The sequence below is a fragment of the Melospiza georgiana genome, chromosome 5, assembly GCF_028018845.1.
Source record: "Melospiza georgiana isolate bMelGeo1 chromosome 5, bMelGeo1.pri, whole genome shotgun sequence".
Classification (NCBI taxonomy): domain Eukaryota; kingdom Metazoa; phylum Chordata; class Aves; order Passeriformes; family Passerellidae; genus Melospiza; species Melospiza georgiana.
In genome coordinates this window covers 13575799-13602919 of record NC_080434.1, presented here as the reverse complement: position 1 = coordinate 13602919, position 27121 = coordinate 13575799, and the positions used below count along the sequence as shown (strand labels likewise).

The window sequence follows — 27121 nt, the reverse complement described above, 5'->3', positions numbered from 1 at the left end:
GCTCTGAAAAGAGCCTGGCTCCATTCTCTCTTCACCCTCCCTTCAGGTATTTGTGTGCATGGATGAGATCCTGCTGAGCCATCTGCTCTCCAGGCTGAGCAGCGCTGGCTGTCTCAGCCTTTCCTCTTCTGAGACATGCTCCAGTGCCTTGGTCATCTTAGCAGCCCTCCCTAGAGGGAGTGGACTCTGTCTCGTAGCTCTGTGTCTCTCGTGAACTGAGGAACCCACAGCTGGACACAGCACTCCAGGTGTGGCTTTCCAGTTCTGAGGAGAGGGGAAGGATAACCTTCCTCAACCTGCAGAGAAAACCAACTAATGATCGCAAGAGGAAACTAAATATTAAAGAACTATTGTTCTTGTTTTGTCTCACATTGTTTCTTGGGGTGGAGAAGTAGCTGAATAAAAAAAAAGTTTTCATTTTATCATCTTTCTTCAGAGTCACACAGAACAATTTTGTGTGTATGTGTGTATATATATATATATATATATATATATATATATATATATATCTAAAGCTATACATCTTTGAAATAAAGTAGGGCTTCCTTTTTCCAGAATGGTGTCCTTTGGGAAGTTTACTTTCTCTTTTAACACCTAGAGTGTGTGTGCGCAGAAGGAAAGGGGGGATGGGGTTGGGGGAAAGTGTAATTTTGTTTCTGTTAGATTGAAAGGAAACCAATTTGTTTTGAACATGGATTCAAAATTCCAGCTGAATAGTTCAGGAAAGCCCAAGTTGACATTAATTGATTAATTAGTTCAAATCCAGTTTTCCTTATCTTCTCTGATATGGTAATCCATTTTTAGCAAATAGAGCTAAGACTGAATCATTTTTGCAGCAGGTATTGTCTCTAAAATTGTTGCTGACTTTGTGTATGCACTAAGACTGTTCATGTTCTGCCAGTCTCAGTATGAGAACTGAAAAATCATCACAGTGCTGGTGCCAAACTTTGTCATGAGATTTCTGTTAGCAGCCTACTGGCTAAGCCTTCTCTTGCTTCACTTGTCAGAGGTTGTTTGTATATAAATGAGGGTGACCTGTGAAAGTGAAGTCAGGACAGGGATTTCCTCAAGGCTACTAATGGTATGGACAACAAAGAGTGTTGTACATAATCCAGCAGAGCCCAAAAATCTGTTGGGAGAGCAGACTTCTGCAGTTCTGTTATTTGAGAGCAGACTGTCACAATCTTTTACATAGGGAAGATGTTTTACAATATAAAATGAGAAAAGAACAGGGAAAGTCCTTGACAAGATGATAATTTCAGGCTTACTAATGGCAGTGTGAAAAAACAAAGTGAAGATGTGACCAGCTGGAGAGCTGGTCTAAAAATTACTTGGGTACTTGTCATGGAAGACAAGCGATGCTGGTCCACACATTACAATGCCAACTGTGCGTGAAGATAAGTCAGTCATGGAGCATGGTCAGTCTCTAATTTTGGTATTGGGGCAGCTGTAAACTTCACTATCTCCAGGCACAGCGGTTTGGTGAAGTGAGACAGTCTGCTTTGATGCCAGCTGCCAGGGACAGATATCCCCATGGTTCTGTCTTTGGGTATGCAAAACTGAAAGTTTTTCACTGCCATTTCCACAGTTGAGCTCCTTTGTCTTGGGATCATTCTGAAGCAACTACAGTGAACTTTGTTAAGCAGCATTGCACAGTCAGTTTTGATCAGAAGAGATCAAGAATTTCATGCTGTATTGGCCTTTAAAGGGCAAACCCCCCCTGTTTTTGTATTAATTTTCACAATCTCATCAAAAAAGAGCCCTGTCCAAGGACATTCTGTCCTGCCATGCTGAAATATGAGTGTGTCCTGGGGATATGCTCAGATCTACAGAACTGAGTCTTGTAGACACATAGTGACAGCTTAACAGATAGCATGTGCTCATTATTTATTCTGTATCACAGCAATACTTCTTGATTTAATATCTTGTGTGAAGCTCACCAAATACATTAAACCACACTCATTTTAAAATAACTTTGCTCTCAATTGTCATTCCCTGAAATATTGGTGTGACTTTTCTCTTGATTAGGCAAGGACAAATTCTGAAGCTACATCTCCTGGAAGGTGTGCCTTCCAGGAGGCAGGTTAGCAGTAAGATGTTATGTATTCTCTTTGAAACCAAGAGAATGATTTCTCCCTTCAGTTTTAACTGCAGTTACTATGGTGATTGAGCTCTTTAGACATTGTGAACTGATGTCACTTCACCAGCTAAGACTGCAGGGGGAGGAAGAATTAGACTTGATTGCTGGCTTTGTTGCTTTGTGACTGAACTTTGATTTGTCAAGCATTTATCAGAGGCTTCTTCAACAATATTTAAATGATACTGAAATTGTGTGGCTCGCAAACTTTGCTTGCAGGATGAAACAGTAGATAAGTTCTATTCTACTTAAGCTTATCAGAGTATCTAGGGCAGGTCCTTATGCCAAACAAATACCTGGCCAGTTAGTTTGGATCTATAGGGGTAAGGGTGAAGGAACAGAATTTAACATCTTATATTAACAGTCAAAAGTGCTAATTTTGAATTTGCTGACCAGCTGAATGACGTAATGAGATAGGAAGATTAGATAGTTCATAAGTTGTGTGAGCAGAAAGGACATAATGAAATTGCATATCCATTGGGAAGTTAATTAGGGATGCATCAGTGGATTTTGTAGCCTGGAGAGGGGTATGATTAAAGCATCTGTTAATAAGTGTCTGTGCATGAATGATCAGAATAAAATTGCATAAACCAGCCATGTCCACAGCATATCATGTTTACCAGGAATGTGCTGCTGGCTCTGTGTCTGTCTTGTAGGTCTGACACATGTCCATGTGTTTGGCCTGGTGTTCATTTGCTGTACTAGCATGTTGCACTAATACAGCAGGCATTTCTAGATGCCCTGGAGTCTGGTCAAAAATAGTGTTTCAAATGAACTTGAAGATGCTTGGGAAATTTGCAGCTTTTCACTGTTACTGGCACAGTTCTAATCTGTAAAGGTTAGGAAAATAGCACAGCATTTGTGAGGACTGACTTTGTCACTGTGTGAGCTTGTAGGATCTGCAGAGGGTCATGGCTCAAACTAGCTAGATGTCTGGAAACATGTAGCAGTTCTATTTTTATAGGTAGTTTTCTTAATCTAAGCCTGAGTTTTGTTCACTGATGCATCATTCATTTATAATAGATGAAATAAAATGGGAAGTTATTAAAAGCAACCTGTTAAATGCTGCAGGAAAAAGTCTGTAAGTACAAGTTGGTAACAGAATACTAGTGTGCAGTGACTAAGATGGCTATAAGGAGATAATCTGTCTGGAAGGTGATGTGTTGTTAATATGAACATATCCTTAAAAATTATTAGCTTATTTAAAATCACCTTTGCTGAATTAAGAAAGTTTTTATCCAAAATATGCACGGTTTTTTTTTTCCATTTGTGGCAAGAGCAACACTTTAGGATCCAAGACTGGAAATAATCTGGAAGCATAGATCAGTTCTAGAGATAAATCTTCACAATTTTAAAAAGGTTTCTGTGTGTAATCTCAGCCATCTCTGGCCACAATAATGGTACTGTTAAAATAAAACCTGTGGGAGTGTACATGAATGATAGAAAGTAAGAGCTAAGACTCTTGACTGCCTTCTGATAATCTTCAATATGACCGCAGTCTCTCACAATTGCAGGGATAATGATTTAAAAGGAAGATGTGGAAAACCTTTAAATTCTGAATTCAGAGGAAAACTAGGTCTTCATCTACTATGTTCCATTCTCCTAGACAAACCCACTTAATATGTTTTCCTCAGATGGCCACCATTTATTTTTTCTGAAGCTTACCCCTTCTTAGGTCATATTTTCCCACTTATCTTTGTCATACACTGAGATGTGGATTACCAGTACAGTTTTTGAGGCAGTTAGGTTTTCTCATCATCAACATTTGAATTTATTTGTACATGCAGCTTTGGGTAACTACATTAGCTGGTAAATTTAGTAGGCTGTTCTTTCTCTAAGTTACTTACATAAGCAAAAGAAAGAGGAGAATAATGCAGCACACAGCTATAGAGCACCTAAATCGGGCTCATGCTCTAAACTGTCCTCCAGAAAAGCCTCTTTCCTTCAAATGAGCAGTCAATTTATAGATCAAAGAACACTGCCACCTTAAATTAATCATCATTTAACAATAAAATACTGTTTTGTTGTTTTACACTCCTCCATTTGTTTACGAACAAAAAAAGGCATCAGCACTCCCTAGCCCATCAAGTACTATTTTTGGCAGTTTTGGAGATCAAATATTTAATAAACTTAACATCTTAGGGGTCAGTTGCAGTGTTTGTGCAAATCTGTTCTGTTTTCAAATTGTAACTGTTAATCTCTGTGGTTAAGATATGTGTAAAGGGCAAAATTAGGATGCTTTAGAAATTTTAAGAAATCATTTTTTTTGCTTCAATGACTTTAGGATCAGAGTCAACATGAAAGTAGAATCAGGTGGAACATGTTCCAGAAAAAAGCTGCTAAACAATACTATGTAAATAGAATTGTTCTTTCCCAATCATTAAGTGTAATTAAATTTGAAAAGAGGTGAATTTGGCTTCTCAGGGTAAATGATGTTATTCTAGTAGTTATTACCTTAAATTATATTGCCATACATGACTCTCGCTGCAAATAAACTAGTCCCTATTAATTTCATATTTTTTACTAACTTTGAGTAAAATTATTGAAGAGTGTAATGCTGTGTTAAGGACACCTTTTTCATATTCCACTGATGTAGATGATTCTAGTTTTGCTGTTATTTCCTTTAATGTGGAATACAGCCCAGATAGGATTGCTTTTAGTTTTGTCTGTTGGCTCTGATCTTGCAGTCTGCTGGAATGTATAAGGACTGTATATCCTAACGTGTTCCATCCACTTTCCTTCTTGCTGTCAGTGACACATCCACCCTCTTAGCACTATGTAGTCATCACTAAACAGTCAGCACTATTTGCTGTTGTGTTATACGCCTTGCAAACATCTTTGATCAAAATAAGGATTATGGGGTTCTGTGGGATTCAAAGCTCACACAGGTTCATTTCAGGGGAAGGGGCCACCCTATTTTCTGGCAAGAAAAAAAATCAAGTACAACCTGAGCCTTGACCCCTCATTTCAGGATTTGCATTTCACTCAGGCTTAATAAATTGTATTTGAGTGATCTTCACTATGTTGCTCTTGTAGAGAGCAACTGTGGCTAAGCAAAGGCATAATTATTCACCTGTAATTACAAAGACTGTGAAATCACAAATTCTTACTAGAATAAGGTATTTTTCAAGATGTCAGTATAATTCCTGAATTTATCTTTCTCCTCTAAATACATTCCTGTCTCCATAGTAGCAGTCCAGTTACTATTGAGTAGCAGTTTTCAGTTTTTCATTTTTTCTTAATTTCTTTAGGTTATTCAACAGAGAAATGAGGAGTGTGACCACATTCAATTTTTAATTGAAGAAAAAGAATCTAAAGAAGAGGACTACTATGAGGACCTTGACAGATTTGAGGAAAACGGTACCCAAGAGTCTCGCATCAGTCCCTACACTTTCTGCAAGGCATTTCCTTTCCACATCATATTTGACAGAGATCTGGTGGTCACACAATGTGGCAATGCTATATACAGAGTCCTTCCACAGGTTAGATGATTCTTATGCATGGATAGCCATAGAAAATTCATAGTGATAGATGTTTCACAGGTTAATTATAAAGATGAATAAAACAGATTTAGGATTCTCTGTCTAAACAGCATTCCAATGTAACTGTATAATATTTACTAAATTGTGCTTCTCTTGTTAGAAAAAGGACTGGAAAATAACCTAATTCTACAACAGCTTTGTTCCTTATGGTCATGTCCATATGCAGTAAGAGAATAATTAAAAAACTTTGTTATTCAATGAAGAGATGCATAAATTCTCTTCTATTTGGTATTGTCATCTAATAAAATGGAATATAATTACTCTATGTATATTTTTATTATAAAGCATAACACTTGGGGTTTTTTTCCTCTTTTCTGTTTTTTAATATTGTAGCTGCAGCCAGGAAATTGCAGTCTGCTGTCAGTTTTCTCCTTGGTCCGGCCTCATATTGATATTAGCTTCCATGGGATCCTCTCCCATATCAATACAGTCTTTGTACTGAGGACTAAGGTAACTAGAGAATATTTTCCCTGTTTTTCTTTAAGGATGTGTGCTTTGGAGAGATAAGAAGTGCAGAAAGCTCAGAAGTCTTCAGAGAAAATTCTCTGTAGTATGCTCAGACCTATTTGCGTCTTGAGCCAAGAGAGAGTCACAGGTATGAATTTGTGAATAGCTGTTAAGCAGAGTGTTTTGTAGGAATGGTGAAGTAAACACACTTCATGTCTCATGCTTTCTCTGCAAGGTGCCAGTCTAGTTTATGGTGTTGTATCCAAGCAAATGTAGAGACGTAATTACATTTACTTTACTTCATAAGAGTGTGGGAGACAAATATGAAATGTGTTCTTGCTTGGACTCCTATGTTCATACAAAGGTCTGTGTCCTGTTCTCTAAAGAGGGCGGGAGACAAGGTGTGTGATATGAGCAGATGCAGTGTGTAGAGTAATGCCTACTACATCAAGGACCCTGTTTATTTAATGAAAACTGTACCTGAGGGAAACTAGGATGATTTCTTAGAGATGATCTCAGGCACCGAAAGAACTTCACAGAACAGGCAATACTATTGTTAAAACTATTGTTAAGGAGCAATGTGGAAAACAAGGAGTTAGGAACATGAATGTAAAGAAAGATACCATGCTTTGTGTCTTCAAGGTAGCAAAATGTAGTATTAAAATACAGACAGTGCATGGTGTTCAAACGAGAAGTTAATCAGGGCTTAGGGTAAGCTGTAAGTCTGTTCCAAATATTCTGACTGCCTTTGTAGTGAATGCACTTACAGACTAGGCCTGGTGCATAACACACCATTGCCCTTACACAGTGGTGACTTTTCATCACCAGGAGGGGCTGTTGGATGTGGAAAAGTTGGAGTGTGAAGATGAACTGACTGGCACAGAAATCAGCTGCCTACGCCTGAAAGGGCAAATGATCTACTTGCCTGAAGCAGACAGCATTCTCTTTCTTTGTTCACCAAGGTACTTCAAACCTAGAGTTCTATGATATTGATTTTCATTTTACAATGACTAATTTTAAGAACACTTATGAGAGTAGTACTACTGAGACTAATTGGTTCAAGTATTGATTTAATTGGTTTTGATGTGTTTATACGAAAAGAGGTAGGAGCATTTAAACATTGGAACTTGACTGAGTATTAAATACTCAGTAGAAACATTGGCTTGCTCTTGCCCAGTTTGTACAAATGGCTATTCCTCATATTAATTTTTTTTTTTTAGCAAGTTTTGTTTTTTACTCAGAGAATGCTAAGGAATATGACAGTGACTTGGTTTTCTATGTGGATTCGTGTATTTTTGCAGTAGTTTTAATGTAATAGATTGGTGATAAAAAAGTGGTTGGAATGGAGGATTGAATGGGAAGATTCTTTACATAACCTCACTTTGTGTGCTGAAGTACATGCGTTTGATATGCTCATGGAACTCTTTCACAAGAGAGTTCCATGAGAATTCTGTATTTAAACACAAAAATCAAGTGCTGTGGGTTAAAATGGATGATCACAAATAAGGTTTTCCTAGAATATGTTGTACAGCTCATCACAATTTCAGAAGCTTCATCTTTCTACTGTTATTCAGCAGACTGCTGTTTATTTGAGTTTTAAATGCTCCTTTGTCAAGTTTCATTTTGCCTATATTAGTGTATATTTCTCTGCTTTGCAGTGTGATGAACTTGGATGATTTAACCAGGAGAGGTTTATATCTGAGTGATATCCCACTGCATGATGCCACCCGTGATCTGGTTCTTTTGGGAGAGCAGTTCCGAGAGGAATACAAACTGACCCAGGAGCTTGAGATCCTCACCGACCGACTGCAGCACACTCTGCGTGCACTGGAGGATGAAAAGAAAAAGACAGACACGTAAGAACCAAATCCCAGTTTTGGGCTGAAACACTCAGAGCGATATATTATTTATAGCTACCTTCTTTAAAGAATAACAGAATCTTGTAAGAAATATCAGAGATAATCAGGACTGGTAATTTTGGAGTCGAGAAAGAACATTTAATAGGGTATGTCTTTATTTAGATTGTCAAATGTCACTCACAGTCTAGGCCATTATATGCCTAGATGTTTTGATGGCTCCCTCCCTGACAAGAAAAGTTATAAAAAAGGAGCTGACGATTCATTTTTACTTGTGAATTACCTAAAATTTTGGAAACTTACATGCGGTCACTGTAGCGGAGGTGAATTTGATGAATGCCCAAGTGGTGTTATTTGACAGAGTTCAGTAAACCAACTTTTGTCTTTCTGGCACAGGATAATAGAACAGAAAAACATACCTTGAAAGCAGTTTGTGTAAGGCTGAAACTTGGGAATAGCTTAATGCTATGAATTTGATGTAGTAGTTACTTGTAGAAATGAATTTGGGTTTATCTAGATATATGTACGTAAAAATAACTCATAACAGTGTGCATTGGGCCCCAAATCCTGTACTACAGATAACTATAATGTCAATTTCAAAGTCATTAGTCTATGGCATTTCAGCTCAACAATGACTGGCAAATTAAAAAAAAGCTTTTGCGAAAAGTAGCATGGAGTTCATGATTGACTTTTATTTATAAAACACAGTCCCATCTCTGTATTAATTCTATTGACAGATATGTTTTTTCTGTAGTGGAGTAATGGAAATTATTTTAAAAATACTTGAAAGGGATGGACAGGAGAACCAGAGAAAACAAAGCCTAAGAAGTATTTTTTCTCTTTATTCCTGGTGGCTTACTTTATAAAGTCATTTTATCTTCAGGAATTCTTGCCTTCATGGCAGCTGCTGGAACAGATAGTGTCACGTACTGTGTGATGTGCCAAAAGTATTCACTAATTATAACTCAAGTAGTGAACTTGCCAAAAATGCAACTAATGAGGGATTGTGCAGGAGGCTGTGTACAAAATGATGTTCAGGATTTGTGAAAAAGTCAGAGAGGGAAAAGGAGCTTAAGATAGGAGTTAGATAGTTGAAGGAAGACACATGAGAATAGGGTGAAGGTCTGTATATGTGATTTGTAATATGAACAAGTGTTAATACATCATATAGACTATTAAAAAGACTCTCTAGACCCTAAAACCAGCATGCTCAACAGAGAGCAAGCATTTAGAAATGCATGAGTTAATCAGAGACAGAAAACTGTTTGATCTCTTCATAGTCTTTTTTCAGTTTTTGTGGTTCTGTGAGAAAAACCATGTTACATGAGCTGAGGATGTGGCAGAAAGAAGTAAAAAGAATCCTAGACACTACTAACAAATCATGTCAGAAGAATTAATAATACATGTCTCATTTTGTTGATAATATAGATGTATACTAATGTGTTCTAAATGGTATGATCACTTCCTGTTTTCCAAATAACATATTCTTCAGTAAGCACTTTTTCTATTGCTTGTTGATGGTGGGAGAATGTTATAAACCCTCTGGGGGGTTTAGGAATTTAATATATGAAGAGTGCTGCTGTAAACAGCTTTCTCCAGATTCTCTTTTTTCACTTTTGCCTCTCTTTCCTTGCCTGTGTAGGTTGCTGTACTCTGTTCTGCCGCCCTCAGTGGCAAATGAGCTGAGGCACAAGCGCCCCGTGCCAGCCAAGCGCTACGACAACGTCACCATTCTCTTCAGTGGCATTGTGGGCTTCAATGCCTTTTGTAGCAAACATGCCTCTGGAGAGGGAGCCATGAAAATTGTCAATCTTTTAAATGATCTTTACACAAGATTTGATATTCTGACTGATTCACGAAGGAATCCATTTGTTTATAAGGTAAGCATAAGATTTTTGAAGAATCTAATCTGTTACTTTTCTATAATTTGCTATGGTGTCATTCTTTTCCAATCTTCTTGGATTTTAGGCTTTAAAAAAAAAAAACTTATGTTCTCATTCTGAACTGTTCTATCTGATATTAGATAGCTACAGAAGAGTATTTTGGTTTTCTCTAAATGTCTGAAGGAACATAAAGTGCTAAGTTCTCATCATGATTTCTGCAGTCACCCATTAGGTGGACATATAAATGTACTTCCACATTTAGCTGATGTGAACTCATACAAGCCATTTGTGGTTCTTCTGACCTTGTGCTTTAAGTTTTTCTGTTCTATTCCTGGGTCTTCTAATTGTAAATTATAACTTACTATTCAGTTACTCAATGTGAGTTTCATGCCTTCATTCACTTCAGGAGTGAGGTGTAGTTGCAAATGGCTGGCAAGTGGCTGGTAGCAGGAAAGCACAGAGATAGATACATATGCATCCCATAAATATGTATATGTGTTTGCTTGTGTGTTTATATCTATGAGATTCATTCCTAGGTCTTGCTAGAACTGAATTTTGTGTCCTGTACCATGTGAATTAAGAGTGTGAGTCAGAACAAACATAGAGCTCAGTTTCATTCAGAAGACACCAGAAGAGAGACTCAAGTTTACACAATCACAGTCATTGTAAGTTGCTACATTGTGGGTTTATGATAAATCCCCTTCAATAACAAGCAGAGATGACAGTAATTAGGGTGATTTGAATGAAAGGGAAAGGGAACTCTTTTAGAGGAGAAGCAGTCTTGAAACACTACATCGATTCTAGTACTCTAAAAACCATAATAATGAAGTAATTGAAAAATATCTATCTTGATAGGTGGAAACAGTTGGGGACAAGTATATGACAGTGAGTGGTCTGCCAGAGCCCTGCATGCATCATGCACGATCTATCTGCCACCTGGCTTTGGATATGATGGAAATTGCAGGCCAAGTTCAAGTAGATGGTGAGCCTGTACAGGTTAGTAAATGAGGGCTTGAATGAAAACCCATTCTCTGACAGCATGGTAATGTTTTGAAATAAGATAATGCTCTAGTCACAGTCCATGCAGGGGATGGGCCTTGTTATTGTTAAATTTTGAGACTGATATATACAAATAATATGAGAAGTCACATGTAGCTGTGACATGTACAGGTCCCAGACCTTAAAATGCTTATTATGCTTTAAAAGGTAAAGGACTCATTTAAGTCCACACCATTTATGTCTGTTTTCTGATAATTTCAATATAATCAGTGAATTCCTATTGTGCATCAAGTATAGTCTGTTGGGTCTTCTTCAACTCAATGAGCAGAAAAATAATATTCCCTCCCTGATATTTTTCATCACACCTCAGATCCTCATGTCAGAATGAGACATTATTGCATTAAAAAGAGAATTACAGTGTCATAGACAGATATAGAAATGATTACTGACACCAGTGTATATTAGTGGAATTTCACTCATTGTGGGACTTTCTGGAGATGCTGTAGCACTGATGCATAACTGGGCAAGCAGCATTGACTGTCCTCATCAGAAGGCTGTGAGCAGAAAATGATTGAGTGCAATGCATATTTCTATTTACATGAATGCTGCTGTTCTATCACCTAGCTCAGAGCTGTGTACTTCAGCTGTGTACTTCAGCTTTGGGGCTTTAAAGTAACTGTAATGTGCTACTAGAATGAGCTTCTCCAAACCTCTGTCCTATCTCTTGACCTTCTGAATACAAAATACCATGATTTTTCCTTTGAGAAACATCTTTTTTCTTGGCCCATGCCATCCTTTTCTGCACCTTCTGAGCAGTCATTAAGCACAGACCTGCAGAGTGTGCCTCTCTGCTCACCGCTTTATTTTCACAGTACATAATAACAGCAGGGTGGATGCTGGAAAATTACAGAGTTTGATTGTTCATGTGGAAGGCAGAGGCATGACACTGTACTGAAATTAAAAAACAAAGAAGTGACAAAACCCACAAAATGCAAGGCTTTGAAGAAGCAGGAGTAGCATTTTGGGAAAATAAACTCTAGTAGATATGAGTAGCATGTCGCCTGTGTTTAGTCAGAGGCATCAGATGAATTATGTTACTTTTGAATATTCAGACTTAATTTTTTCTCTCTAAAGATAACCATAGGAATCCATACTGGAGAGGTAGTCACAGGTGTCATAGGTCAAAGGATGCCACGGTACTGTCTCTTTGGAAATACCGTCAATCTTACAAGCAGAACAGAAACTACTGGAGAAAAGGGAAAGATCAATGTCTCTGAATACACTTACAGGTGAGTGATGTGTTATTTTTATTGGTATTGACATCTTAAAATAAATCACTTTGTCAGCATACCATAAAGGTTTTTTGGAGTTGAAAGTGACAGTCCTCATGCAACCATCATTTAAGTCTGTGACTTCTCATGGAGCTGTATGGCAAACTGCATTATGGTACACAGTTATTGGTCTGCAAGTATAATAGTGATGTAGAGATGGAGTTGAATCTTTTGATAGTCTGCTCACGTACATGTAGCATGTTTAATATTTTGCATAGTGTGTGGCCTGCATGCAAAGTCCATTCATTTACATGTTTTCTCTTTCAATTTCAGGTGTCTTATGACACCAGAAAATTCAGATCCTCAGTTCCACCTGGAGTACAGAGGTCCAGTTTCTATGAAGGGCAAAAAAGAACCAATGCAGGTTTGGTTTTTGTCCAGAAAGAGTACAGAGACAGAGGTATGAGTAACTAGAGTGTAATTTTGTTTTTTTCCAAACATAAACATTAAAAAATTTAATCTAAACCATGGAGATACGTTTACATTTGCAAAACTAAATGTTCCACAGAAAAAAAATGACGACTTTTGTGCAACACTCTTTCATTAACACATTTATTATCTTGACAGTACTTGAAAATACTTGATTATTTGTCTTTGCAGTTTGTGCAGTTCCTGAAAGAGTACTTTTGATTTCATAAAGTCCTTGAGGGAATGCCAAGTGTTTAAATATTTATATCTCCCTCTTACAGATTTCTGCACTGTACTAGATTTTGCAATATAATGTCGGTTTCTGTTTAGCTGACATGTCTGGTTACCAGCACTTCAAAATTTCCCATTTGCTTTCTTGCAGTGAGTGAAAAAAAGTGTTTTCAAATCTTTAGGCAACAGTCAAGCAACTGTTTGCAAGCAGGTTCACACCTGATGTGTGTGGTGGTCTCTTAACCCCAGATGGCCCCTGCTTGTTCAGACACTGTTGCATGGCAGAGGTCCTGCTTTAGAAATACACAGGGTGAAAACTAATTCTTGTAAATTACAAACATATCAGCCTAAGTTGTCTTCTCAAAATGAGGTGGGGTAGAGCTCTTCAAGAACTGAGGGACCTTTAAGCTTATGCCTCAGTTTCAGAATTCTGGGCATGTATTATCCAGAATTTCAGTAAAAGCCGATGAGGTCTAGACTGAAAGTGTGGTACAGACTTAGACAATGAGGCTACAGTATGCCAGCTGCTTTGCCATAGCTGAACAGGTGCATACAATCCATCCAATATGTCAACAGGAAGAAAAAAAAAAAAAAGATAGAAGTAATTTACATAGCTTGAATTTTGCCCTGAAGCAATATAAAAGGAATGAGTTTTCTACTATGTATTTAAACTTAAAAACACCCTTGACTAAAATAATGAAAGTCATCAGTCACCTTGGCTGAAGTAATTCTTGTAAGTCAGAGGAAATTAATTATGTGTCTGAATGCTCATATACTTCTGAAAGTTCAATTTAGGCTCTTAAACAGTTTAGGCTTTTTAGGAGATCTAATCCAGATTTATTACCACTGGTACCCAAGTATATGAATATTGACTTTTTAATGGTAACTCCCAGTATTAACCCTCTGTACTTAAGCTCTGCATTTTAATTCTGTATTTGAATATATATTATTTACAATTATATTGTGGATGCCACTTTTGAGAATACTTTTCTATTCTTATTCTACAGTAAGATAACTTCACATGGCTACCATTATTTAAAATCTGTATTTAAAATACATTTTAATTAAACACCTTTCACTTTTTTTCTGCCTTATAAATGTCCTATCATTTGTTTCAAGACACATTATAATTTTAAATGTAAATTTTAGACAGTTACTGAGTCAGATGAGTATTTTCCTTGTTTTAGCCTAACATATGTTTAGTATGAAAGGTTCAGGTAGTTTAAGACTTTGAGAGATATTGTACAACAGGTGGTTCTGTTAATCCTCACAGCAGTCCTGAGAGACACTTGCTGATACTGTTATCCAGTAATGGAGCTTTACAGAGGGACACATGGGGGCAGGAATAAACCTGACTGAGAAGTATTGTGAGCCTGATTTTCAGGAGCATTTAAGACTCACAGTTTAAGCACACTGAAAAAGCCTTTCTAATTTTGTTAGTTTTTATTAATTCTGAAATTCAGATATAGATGTAATTCTTAGAGACAGAAGGACTTCTCCCAAGACAGGTATATCTTCTAAATTGTACTAAGTTTGGGAGCACAGGAGAATAGAAATATACACTGATGTGATGAACTGATAATCATTTTGTTAGAAGTGATTTTGAAAAGTGAAAGAATATATTCCTTTAACCTTTTGATTCTTTTCTACTGCCTGCACAATTTCATCTGTCCATACACAAAAAATGCACAAAATTTTATTCCTTTAAGATTTTCTGAACTATTTCTCCTGTGAACATACTCTTTGTGTTTTTTTCTGGCACTTTATAGGCTGTGCATATATGTTTTGATCCAAAAGCAAAAAATCAGATAACCAACTTTTTATGTTTGATCATTTTAAAGTAATCACTTTGCTTTATGCCAACATGTAGTCTTGGTTTCCTTTTCAGAATTTTTTTGCAGAATGTTAATGTATTATTTTGTGCAGTGCTGTTTATTGTTATATACAGGGCTACTGTACATGACAATAAATAAAAGCATGTTTAAATATATTTAGAAACTATATGGTAAACTTCCTGAAAGGTCACTGCAGAATATTGCAAGAAGTGGCATATAGAAGTAAGCATGAAAATATTTCTTAAATAATCCTGAAGACACTTCTGCTAATTATGCTTTTATTGTGAAGTTTTCTATCTCCAGTATCTTCAATCTAGGATTGATGCACATTAGTGATGTGTTTTTCTTTTCTTATATTCAGTGGAGAGTTATTAGCTCAGCATTTCAAATCTATCAGCATATTTTACTCTGAAGACCAGTAATAAGAACATGGTGAGGAGAAAGGACAAAATGTTCACAGATGCCATAAGAGATGTGAAAACAAAGCTAAAAATACACTGTTTCTCTACTGGGCCAGTAGAAAATGATAGGGCTGAAGCAGCTCAGCATGCCTCAAACTTGATTCCTGGGTTGACATCTCTAATATCAGTCCCATGAGCAGCAGTTACTTCTGAGAAAGACCTAATTTATAAGAATAAGTGTTGGTTTGGAGTGCTGCTCCTTCACCTTTTTTCTCTGATATCTCTTCCATGATACCAGTACAGTAATAAGTAGAATTGCATCAGAAATACACATACAACAAAGCAACTGTGACCAGTTAATCACTTTGCATCTGCTTGTTTGCATAAAATTAATTATTGCTGGCTTCATTGTTTTAACAGAGGTTCAGCTGAAGTTTCTTGAGAAACAGATTTGTTGTAAAAAATAAATCTTGCCAAGAGCTTCAGATGTATGACTTCAATTTTACTCCCTCTCTAGTTTTTAATATCTTTCTCTTCTGCCCTGTTCCCACATTACTGGTGGGAACAAATTGAAATATCTCAGGCAGAGCTGGTAGTTCAGCAGGACATGTAGGAATTGTTTCATTCCTACATACAATACACATGGAAGAAATACAAGCATTACCTGTGCTTTTTGGTTTGTTTTTTTTTTTTAGTTTTTACTATTTACTGATACTGGTTGCAAGTTGTAAAATGTATTTTGTCACTGCATTAACCCACCGTGTTGTTGCTTCAAAAAATATTCCTTACTTCTCAAATTCTGTTTGCATGCTCTCAAGGAAACAAAGCAAGATGCTTTCTGAGCTGAGGGAGGAGGAAGAGGACGCTGAATAGGGTGCAATGCTGTCTCCAAGTAGGGTGCAGGCAGTAAGGTTATGTTATGGATGTTCTTTCACATTATATCTCCCATTGCCATGTGCAATACCATTGTCCTTTGCCCTACTCCTGAAGTCATACTTACCATTTTTCTCCAGGCTTGCTTGCTAATTTTTTGTCCTTATTGTTTGGTACTGTTATACCTCTGCTATGAGCATGTATTTCAAGCTTTCCTTTTTTTGATATGCATTTTTGCATGTCAGTCATGTGACCATTCCTACCACCAGATAATATTGAATGAATCCATGTAGTATGCACGCCACAGCTAACCACTTCAATCTGATACTTCACATCTTCATCTTCATCTCTGAAGTACTGTGGTTATGTGAATTGATGACACTTTTGAAAGATAGGTATTTCAGTTGATAGGCAGGACAGTGAACCTAAGGAACTATATTTAAAAAAAAACTTAAAGCAGCATTATGAAAATTATTGCATATATGGTATCACATTTAGTTCTGCTATTACCATGCTTCTCATTCATTTTGTGAATAACACTTGATGCTCTGTAAACTCCTGGTTAGAAAAAGGTTTCTCATGTGATATCATCCTGCATTTTCCCTTTGTGGACACTGTAAACATCTTCTGTATTGGGAGGGGGCAGCTGTTTTTCTGATACTGCCATTTGAAGCATGTGCCAATGTACTTCTACTGAAATGCTGTTCACTTGCAATGTATTTCTCATTGATTTATATAAACAAAATTAAATTGTCATATTATTAATAGATTGCTGGACAATTTTAGATGGCTCGTAGTGCATTGATGCTCATCTGATGTAGCCCCTGGAGTTGGAAGGCATGCTGCTGGGACATGGTTGATACAGTTGCCTTTTGGTTTGGTCTCTCTAATTTCAGAAATGATCTTATGTTATTCCTTGAGAGGACCTGGTTATATTCTAGGCATCATGACATAATTAAGGGATGTAAAGCTTGGAAAGGGTCATAGTGTGTTTCATCATATAACACAGTAAAAGTGGACAAGTTTTCAGATGCATAGACCTTCCATAACTTTAATATATAGTGCATTTTTATGTGAATAGTATCTGTTCTTATCTGACTGATCATTTCTGAATATTTGCATTATAAAATAGAATAGTGCAATTACTTTGTGTATAAAAATTGTCTATATCTAGTATATCTTATTAGCACAGAATATATATGTATAAATGTTTCATGTTAATGTGCAAAAGAAACTGCAATAAATTATTTTTTCCATGGACTTCTAGAAATCTTGTGATTTTCTTTTGGTAGAAAACTTTATTTCATTGCTTGATACAAAAGAAATATTTTCTCCATTAAATAATTTGCAGTTCATATTTAAATAAATTGTTGAGGCATTGTTCTAATGTTTGCAAATGTCCAAATGTCTCACATATTCACATTAATGGATCACATCCTCAAATTAAAGTAATGTTCAGAATGTTGAGGTTGATGCTTCAAAAACAGTAGATGAGGTGACAAAAATGTATAAAACCTTCCTTTGAAACCCTTGGGCAATATTTAACAATCAAACATTATTAGCTCTATGATTGAACATTATTAGCTGTATGATTGAGCAGGAGGTACATTAGGAACCCAAGCTTTAGGAATGGGAAATGAAGGGAGGAAACCTCATATTTTCTTCTGCATCATCTCACTGCTGAACAGCAACACACCCCAAGACATCAGCAGAGGTTGCCCTCTCTCAGGTAAGTCCACAGCAGCAATGTGGACTGATCAAGTTGTTCAAGCTTACAAAAACTTTATGGTGCCTTTGAAAGACATGGAATTTGTGACAGCTGTGGTTGTGTATTGATATAACTCATATGCAAATGATTCTGAAGAAAATGAAGTTCTGTATCACACTTCAAGCTGGTAGAAGATGGCATGCCAGAAAACTTAAATAATGCTCTGGGTTTATATTGTATCTTCTTAATAATTTCAAAATATTAAAGCTCCCATTAAGCTACCTTGTAACATAACATCTAAAGCTTATGGGAGCTTTAAAATTTTGAAATTTCTTAAAGCATAGAATAATAGCTCATATTGTGTTCATGTAAGAGCTTTTTATCTCAGTACAGTTTAGGCACTTAGCCACTTCTGTTACTAAAACTGGTCTCCACTTAAATGTTGCATTCAACTATTGAATTTACGGTTTGGTTAAATATTACTCTCAGTTGACAGTTAAACATTTCTGCAGGTATTTAGTTCTTTTATGTGTGTTCTACTGCCTCTTTTATTTAACTATAATGATTTGCTTTTTCAATAGAGGCTCTCTAGCTGAAACATGAGGCAGAGTAATCATCAAAGTCTGTTTCAAAGGTCTTTATAAATGTATTTTATTCTGGTATTTTTTGTTTAAAAAAGAAAAACTAGAACAAGGAGAAAAAAGGGGAGATCAGCCATGAAAATGCAAATTATGGAATGCTTAGTTGTTCGGAATCTCCTGGATCTTATGCATTCCTGTGAAATCAGACAGGCAAGGGAAACTGATTTTTGGTGGTGTTTGTGCTTTGGCTGTGCAGGGGGCTCTGTGCCTCTACTGCTGTCTTTAAGTGGGCACTGCAGTTGGCTTCCAAACTGCTGGGCCAGTCCTTGGTAGGAGCAACCTCTGGGGACATAACTTCATGTTTGACTTTTTTTTTTAAACAGAATGATAAACAATGGATGAGATGCTTGTTTGGATATCTGCTTACAGGATTATCGCAAAAATGTCTTTAGTGAAGGGGTAGTCAGGCATTGGAACGGGCTGCCCAAGCATGTGGTGGAATCACCATCCCTGGAAGTGTTCAGAAGGCAAATAGAGGCAGCACTTGGGAATGTGGTTTAGCAGTGAACACAGCAGTACTAAATTAACAGTTGGACTTGATGGTCTTAAGAGTTGTTTTCCAAACCAGGATTCTCTGTAAAGGCAATCCTCCAGGAGGGACACATGAAGACAAAGCTGATAAGGTTATGTGAGATTTTTTTTTCATTACTTGGTTACAGTATTTGAGATGGTAGTGCAAATCATATCTGATTGGTTCCAAGCTCACTTTTGAAAGACAGTCATAGGCACAAGAAGGAAACAGGATGGGATGTGCTAGCATCTGATATGAATGGGTGGTGCTGGAGGCCCCAGAACCTTTGTTTTGAACAAACCTCTAGTAAGATCTAAAGCTAATCAATGAGTGTGCTGCAGGCAGTTGTGCACTACAATGTACATTCTTGTACTCTGCAATGTCTATGGCCTTGTCAGCAACACCTCTCTCCACGGAGCCAGAGAAAGGTCTGAGGTATCTGTATCCTAAAATGTGTTTTTCATTCACCATGTAGACAGGTCAACACTTTGCTGTATTGTCACAAACTGTAAAATGGTTATTCCATGCATTTCTAGAGCCATCAAATACTATTAAAAAAAAAAAAAAATTGGTCATGAGATTCTAGCACTGTGAGAACTTTGAAGAGAATGTAGTATTCATGTTCTCCAGGCAATCAGCACACTGGTAGAAATGGGATTTTTTTGGCAATTATAAATTAATTCTGCCAGTCAATGTGTTGGCTTATCACATCCAAGTAAAGGGAAGTGACTGGACTTACAGTCCTGTTTTATTTTAACAGGATTTTATTTCTCATTATAACAAGATCCTTTCACTGACCTGACCATGGGAAGGGGAGCAAGTAATAAGCCAGTAAACTGAGCTGTGCTAATGTAACTGCAAAAAAACCCCAAAACCACAGAAACCCCCAAAACCAGAACAAAACAAAAAAAGAACAAAAAAAGAGGTTCCATTCCCCAGTCTACAGCTGCATGTATACGAGGCACTGAGTTTTTTTCTACCGTCTGTCTGACTTTGGGTGAGACTTTGGAAAAACTGCAACAGCACATGCTGTCTCTACCAATTAATTCTTTGTTATTAACAGGAAAAGGCTAATGTTCAGTTTCATCATAATCAACAGGTCTTTTTGCCAATATAACTGTTTGGAGATAATTACAAGAGTGGAATGTGAAAACAATATTTTGATTATTATTCTGGGATGAAGATGTGGGATCTCTGTTTATAAGGGTTTTGTCCCAGACTGTTTCCCACATGCAGCATTCACATTGGCATTGTTTTCCAGAGGTGATTACCTAATACAGATTTAACACCACAGAGCAGCTGTGCTTTCAAGGGCAGCAGTTTTGTGGGTCGAGGGTCTATCTGTTCATATGCTAGGCAGGTCTGGCAGGAAACCTGTGTGCCTTTTTGTATTGTGGGTTGTCAGGGTCATTCTAGCCCTTAACAACTGATTTTACACTTTGATAAATGTGCTGTCCTGTCTAGTGCTCTAAAAACTGACTTGTGATTAAAATGACAGAACTTAGCTGAGCCCCAGCAAATGGCTAAAAATGTTCACACTTCCTAGCAGGTGTTAATCATAATCCTGAACTAATTAAGCCAATAGTCCTTGAGCCTTTGTTTAAAAATAAAACCAAATAATACCTCCCACAAAAACTAAAAGTTCATAGTTTGCAGATAAGGAGTAAAACTCTGAGGCTGTCTTCAGCCCCTGTGTCAGTGTGAGCACAGTGCTCTAATGAAGTGTATGAAAAATAAACCACCTTCATAAATCACACTGAAATATGCAGTGTATTAGGTGAAGAAATGCAGATCTATTTCTTACAAGTCCTAAACACTGGGTCTAAGGTTCCTGGAAAGAAAAGACAGCTTGTTATGCATTGTTATTTTCAGATATTTTGTGCAAGTCAACTTAATAAATGTAAGCTTTCCTATACAAAGTGTTCAGAAACAACCTATTTTAAAAAACCAAAAACCCTCATATAAGGAGATTGAAGTGTAAGTATTCTTTTTCCACAGAGGGCATAGTGAAGCATTCAGAGCTTCAACTACCTGAACAAGAAATCCAAGCCTCACTTTCTGTCACATTATATATGTGTTTCTGGGCAGTTTTGTAATGATCTAAAGGATAAGAAACTTGCCCACAAAATAAGGATTCATGCCTTTTCACACAGCCTTGCCTACATTATCTTACCCTTCAGGCTTTATAGATGCCATGTGTATATACACAGACACATATTTGAGTGCTGCATGCTCTTGAATAGAATATCATGAGTGGTGTACAGACTGCAAGTTCTACAGTTGGCAGCTGTTGGAAGAATTTCCTTTCCTGAAGCGCTCAATTCTCCAAAGGAAGACCATGGAAATAATTACTATGTTGCTTTCATCACTGGAAGAAAAGAAAGATCAATTTTGTTTATACAGATAAGTATTTAGTTTTGAAAGCAATTGCTTCTTTCCATTGCTCATTTTATAAGTCTGAAAGGAGAGGCTATCTGGGCAAAAGGGCTGGGGTTAATGATAACATTTCTATCTTTATGAGTGACTCAATCTCAGTTTTCACTTGAACCTTATTTTCCAAACCATGCTGCATAGCTGTCAAGGAGCACTGTCCATCCTTTTAGTTCATTGGTTTTGTTTTTACTAAGTGCTAAATTTTCAACTTACCCTTGACTGCCCCTGGCACTCTGAAGAAAATCAAAGCCTTTTCCTTCTTGACTGCTGACTGCTTTGGACTTCAGAAGTCAGTCCAATATTTGTGGTTGTTTCATCTATTACTGGTGCTATTGATGCTACCCAAAACCCATACATCATGTAGCTCATTACATTTTAGTTCAGGAATGCACAAATCAAATGTTGTGTCTCTGATGGATTGTCCCTTCTCGGCTGTTTTTGATGGCCTGGAAAGGCTCGGGATGTCCTTGGGCAGCCCACGCTCCAAAGGATGAAAAGAGTCTTTAGGTTTTTTCTCGGTCTTCAGTGTTTATTAATTTTTATCTACAAGATTTTCTCTCAGCCCGACAGAGGTCTGCACAGCAGCTAGCCATGAGCACACTGAGAGCCCCCGGGGCGGTCACTTATCTTTATACCCAAAACTACGTATAAGATATTTACCTATTTTCCCCAATGCTTTTCACCCTTATTGACAAGTGCACTTTTAGTAAGAACCAATCCCAAAGTGCCACCACAGAAGATGGAGGCCAAGAAGAAGAAGAAGAAGGACAGGACATGCCCCAATTCCTCCATCTTACTTCTCTGGACCCCCCTGTACCGAAATCCTAAACCCTGTGTTTCACACTACAATTAACCTATCCCCTCACCATTTATCCCAGTGAGACCCTCCCATCCTCATACAGGTGTTGTCTCCTGTGCAGGATCAAAGTCCAGGCACCAGACACTTCTGGCAACATTCCAGGACCTCCGAGCCCCCCAAGGGTTATCTCGGTGTCTCTGCACATCAGGACTGATGTGCTGAGATCCCACAATGGATGTATCAGTACTTTGAATTGTAACATCTCTCATGTGTAAAAGCAGGTAACATAAGCTACAGTTTTATATGAAGATATAATATTCCAACATCTAACATAAGACACGGTTACAATGACACAGATCTTTGGTAACATTTTGGGAAGGATTACGTAACAACAGTGTTGTTCAAGAAAAGTTCAACTTTGCCCAAGCAGAACCCAGCATTCCTATAGCTGCATTTACATGAGGCTCTTAGAAGAAAAGCATCCTACAAATAACTTAAAGTTGTTCCATCATAGGAGGTCATATTTGAGAGATAGTTTGTTTAAACTATTTAAAAATTACAAGGCAAAGATGCTGCATTGACAGGTCTTTCTAAACATTCAAATTCTTCATTCATGTGTAGTTTCTCATACAAAGATTTTTGGGTTATTTCTGTTTGCATTACTGATTTTATTGTCCCCATGAATATGAAGGCCCATGGCAATTGTAAACTGCTGCTGCAAAAAAAAAAAATTGTCTGGTCTGTTAATTAAGTATTTGAAAGAGCTCGTCAGCACTTTAGGACTGGCTTCTGTTGTAGAGTGCTCACTTTTCTGCTAGGACTTCCTGCTGACCAACAGTGTCACTCCTGATGCAGAATAGTCCATTTTACACATCTCTTTCTGTTCCTTATGTTCATTTTCTCCACAGCTCTCTGGTAAATACACAGGAAAATTTCTGTTGAGAAAAGTGCTACTGAAAGTGTCTCTGAATTGAAGGCAGGAATAAAAATACTTGCAAATCAGGAAGAACTAATATATTATTTCCAGGCTGTTGCTTATACCTGGAGTATGCCAAAATTCCCTGCATCTGCTTTTATTCTGTTCTGCAGCCTTCAAACTACTTCCATTGTTAATTATGAGGATGTGGACAAACTGGAAGGACTGATGTTAAAGTCTTTGCTTCTTTCCTTCATCTGTTTCTGTAACATTTCCCCTTCTGTGCATCTCAGTTATGCAGATTTGAACTTTGGGTTGCATTTATCAGAGCTGTTTTACTTGCTCAGTCAAGTGCTTGAAAACATCCACAGGTCATTAGAGTTACTAATAGCAGTCACTAGGTCAGGTTGGAACATCTCCTGCTCCTAAACAAAAAACAAGCAGGAAAGCTCCCTGCTTGTGGAAAAACAAAAAGCAGCTTTATTCTGGCTGGTATGCAAGTGGGTGAATTCTATCAGTGCACAGCTTGGTGCAAAAAAAATTAGTAGTAATCAGTGGAACAGGATTCTGAGTGGGAAATTAGGCTATGAAAGGAATGGTCCCCACCCACCAGCACACAGATTAGTCAGGCAATAACTTTAAGCACTGCCAAGGCTTTTACAACTCTTCTTCTTTCCTTCCTGCAGGGGCAGGTGGAGCAGATAATCAGGAGGGTGAAGAAAAGGAGACTTGTTGCTTCCTGAGCACCAGGCCTCATTTGGGCTTCTCTCCTTGTCTGGACACTTGCACAAGCAGCAGCATTTGAGATGCACCTGCCTTGCCCTGGAGCAGAGGCAGTGTGGCTCTGTGGGTGCAGGGGACCTGGGCAAGGTGCTGGAGACCCAAGACCTTGCTGAGGACTTTATCTTCCATCAGCATCCAAAGAAACAACAGTACCAAGCAATGTTGCTCCTTTTCCACTTTTAACAAGAAAAAGAGGGACAGAATTTGGGCACTAACAGATTCTGTAAGCATGGCCAAAATAATTGTTTTGGTTCATGGATCTGAGAGCTGCCTGCCATCTGTTTTCTGTTCTGCTGTCCTTCACCTCCTTAGGGCAAATACTCATCTATTGATGCATGTGAAGTGTGCATTCATTTTAATTACCAAGTTCTGTATATGCTTTATTTCATCAACCTGCTCTTAGTAATACAAAACCAAGTGCATGCATTCAGAATACATGCTAGAAATCCATTCCACTTGTAGCTTTCTCAGCAGGAGAGCCATTCTGTTCAGCTGATTGCTGAGCAATCTCAGAAATTAACCCTCAACCTCTTTCTGCTGATTATTTAAAGGTAGAATGCTTTTGAGTAACATAGTATTTATAAATTAAGATGGGGAGACTGGAAAAAAGAAGTAGTCAAACTTTGTCCCTGATGTAATCCTGGAGAATTTTGCTAGCCTTAACCACTATTGTATAGTTTGTTGTTAATGGCATTCATATCGATAAGTAGCTGTTGCATATTTTCATTACAGGGCATCCTGGGTCTGATCTTGATATCATGTAAATTACTGATCACTTTGTGGACTTGTTTATATTCTTTATTAAGGCAAAAATGTCAGAATTATGCAGCTGAATTCAGAACTATTTTTTATTGACTTTACACTGTGGGAATGTGTTGAGTGTTTTATGTAGGGGTTAATTAATGGAGCTGAAGAGCTGAATTCCATTGATGGGTGCACATTCAGTAGAAGATTATGCCTTTAGAAGGCTTATTTCCTGTTGGGCATTGTGAAAGACACAGAGGTTGAGAAAGCAAAAGTCTAGCGTTTCCCTTAGCACAGCAACTGTTTGAATCCTCTGCTCTCCTGATTTTCCTCAGAGATATGAGCTATACCATCATGAGAAGTACTCTCTTCTTCAATGGGAACCTACTCCTTCCTCTTCCCTAAAGAGATGGTTTTCACTCTTGGATGCATCTTTGGAATTGAATACCATTACTAATTTGCTAAAAATGTTCTTGATTTCCAGACAGAGTTTTCTGGCAATGTTTTCTTATTGGCTTATTGTACTAAAAGCCTCCTATGGAGTCTGCAGAAACTGGCAATGCCAGCCAGTGGGATTTCAGCCATGTGTCAGCAATAAAGAATAAATAGATTGTTTCCAAATATAGATGTAAACCTCATAATGCAGTATTTGCAAGTGTCACCAGCAGAGCCTATGTGGGTGAGTATTTTCTGGAGCAAACCCAAAGATGTCATCAAAGCAACTGGGTGACAGGAAGTTGCTCTGTCCACAACTCAAAAGCATTGTTTCTCCACCCTTCTTCATACACCAGGTACAAAACCTCTTTGCCTTCACAAGGGAAGCTCAGGAAAAGTCATGTCTATCACATGACAGCGCTCTTGCTGTTCTCTGCTTGCTAGGCCATTTGTTTTGAGACATTTAAGTTTTCTGTGCAATCAGTAAGAATGAGACAAAAGGTAGTTACCATTGCCTGCCGAACCACACTTTCTTATGTGACCATGTAAAGTGGCTTCCCAAACACACATGTGCTTGAATTGAGGAGAAAACCAGGTGCCTTACAGTCTTCTTTGGAACAGGGTCTGTGAGGTACTTCACACAGCAGAGTCCTTGTCTGAACTGGAATACTGGGAAAAAAAGAACAAGGAGCAACTTACACTTGAGGACAAATGAATTCTCTAAAATCTGGTGCTGTAATGCACTCTATGACTTCACTTCTCTCAGGTATTTTTTTTAGAATTATGTAGGTCTCTTAGTAACAGTATGGCCTTTAAAAAAATTTTCCTCCTACTTGTTACTGTTTGCTTGACTTCCATGTTTAAACAGTGAGCAGCTTCTTATAATTAGTTTTAAAACAGACTTTTGTGATGTTTCTCCAGTTAAACAGGGCTTTTTTTCTCATACCTGGTTTGTTTCATGTAGGAGATTGTTTGCCATTTTTATTCATACATTGCTTAGATGTTTGGAGTAAAACAGCCTCAGAAAATTCCATTTATTCAGATTACAGGAGAAGATGAAGATGTGATGCAGCACTTCCAGACTAGAGCATGCACAATCTATAAGTGAACAGTATATTTACGTGGGCATGGTCTGAAGTTGTTGGCATTTTAAGGTTGGAAAATTTCTGCTGAACTCTGGATCAAAGTGTGTAGCATGTAATATGAGTCCTACGCAATGGGGCTAGAAACGTTTAGGTGCAATTCAGGATTAAACATGTAGCAGGCCAGGTGACCAACAGGAAAATATTCTTGGGCTAGTCCTATTAGGGAGGATTCACAGTAGGCTTTCTAAGTTTTGATGTTCTCTTTGTAGCTACTGTACACAAAGACCTGTTGGTTACCCCAGGCGAAAGGGTTATATTCAAATTCTTAGCTAAAGTTATTGGAAGTATCAGTTACGGAAACTGCATAAGAAATGAGTCATTGTTGTGGGAGGCATATGGGTTCAGTTGAAAAACACCAGAAGAAAATTTTCATTTTTAATGAACTCTTTTTGCATGTTCTGTGGTGGGTGTGCAGCCCTGACAAACCCACGTTTTTTACAGCTTGTGCATGAGAGCATTCCTTGTTGTAACTGTTCCTATTTCTTATCTTCAGCTGATACACAGTGTGTCAGGGGCGTAGCAGGAATGGTCAAGTGTCTAATCATCAATCCTGCCTTGCACACCTGTTTGCCAAGTTCTTAAATAGGTAGAATGAGAAAAGGGAACTCAATGCTGTGCTGAGATTTGATATCCACCAGGGACACAACCTGTGTTTATTTAGTGTTCATCTCTTTAACTCAAAATGACTGGCTAAGGGGAGAGTGGCTTTGAGTGTCACAAAATAGGCAGAAATACTAACAAATATGGGCTATCAGTCTTTCTGTTAAGGACCTTTAAGTGTACTGGAAGTGGTACTAAATTTTCTAAAGCTCAGGGTTATTTCTTTGAAAGTATCCCCCAAGAATTAGCAAGGCAAAACTAGATATGCATTTAAGCAGGCTTCCTGTTGCAAAATGACATTCTTCTCTGTAGATATAAGTGTTCTAGAATTTCACATGAGAAAGAATGGCTGCATGTGTGAACCTCTTTCTCCTAGTTTTGTGGAAGTAGTCTTGATCCCAAAAGATGCTAAAAAATACTCAAACCAAAAACCACAAAACCCCACCATCTTGGGCATTTCTGT

General features: G+C 37.7%; 1 protein-coding gene across 1 annotated transcript in view; it reads left to right on the top strand.

Annotated features, from left to right (window-relative positions):
• GUCY1B1 (guanylate cyclase 1 soluble subunit beta 1) overlaps window positions 1-17203 on the top strand; it is a 41953-nt gene extending 24750 nt beyond the window's left edge. The window contains exons 6-14 of the mRNA XM_058024493.1: window positions 5389-5619; window positions 6013-6129; window positions 6955-7088; window positions 7785-7982; window positions 9625-9862; window positions 10721-10861; window positions 11999-12153; window positions 12469-12595; window positions 15889-17203. Coding sequence (XP_057880476.1) covers window positions 5389-5619; window positions 6013-6129; window positions 6955-7088; window positions 7785-7982; window positions 9625-9862; window positions 10721-10861; window positions 11999-12153; window positions 12469-12595; window positions 15889-15912 — 1365 coding nt within the window. The 3' untranslated portion in view covers window positions 15913-17203. The remainder of the gene's footprint in view (window positions 1-5388; window positions 5620-6012; window positions 6130-6954; window positions 7089-7784; window positions 7983-9624; window positions 9863-10720; window positions 10862-11998; window positions 12154-12468; window positions 12596-15888) is intronic.
• The last annotated feature ends 9918 nt before the right edge of the window (window positions 17204-27121 follow it).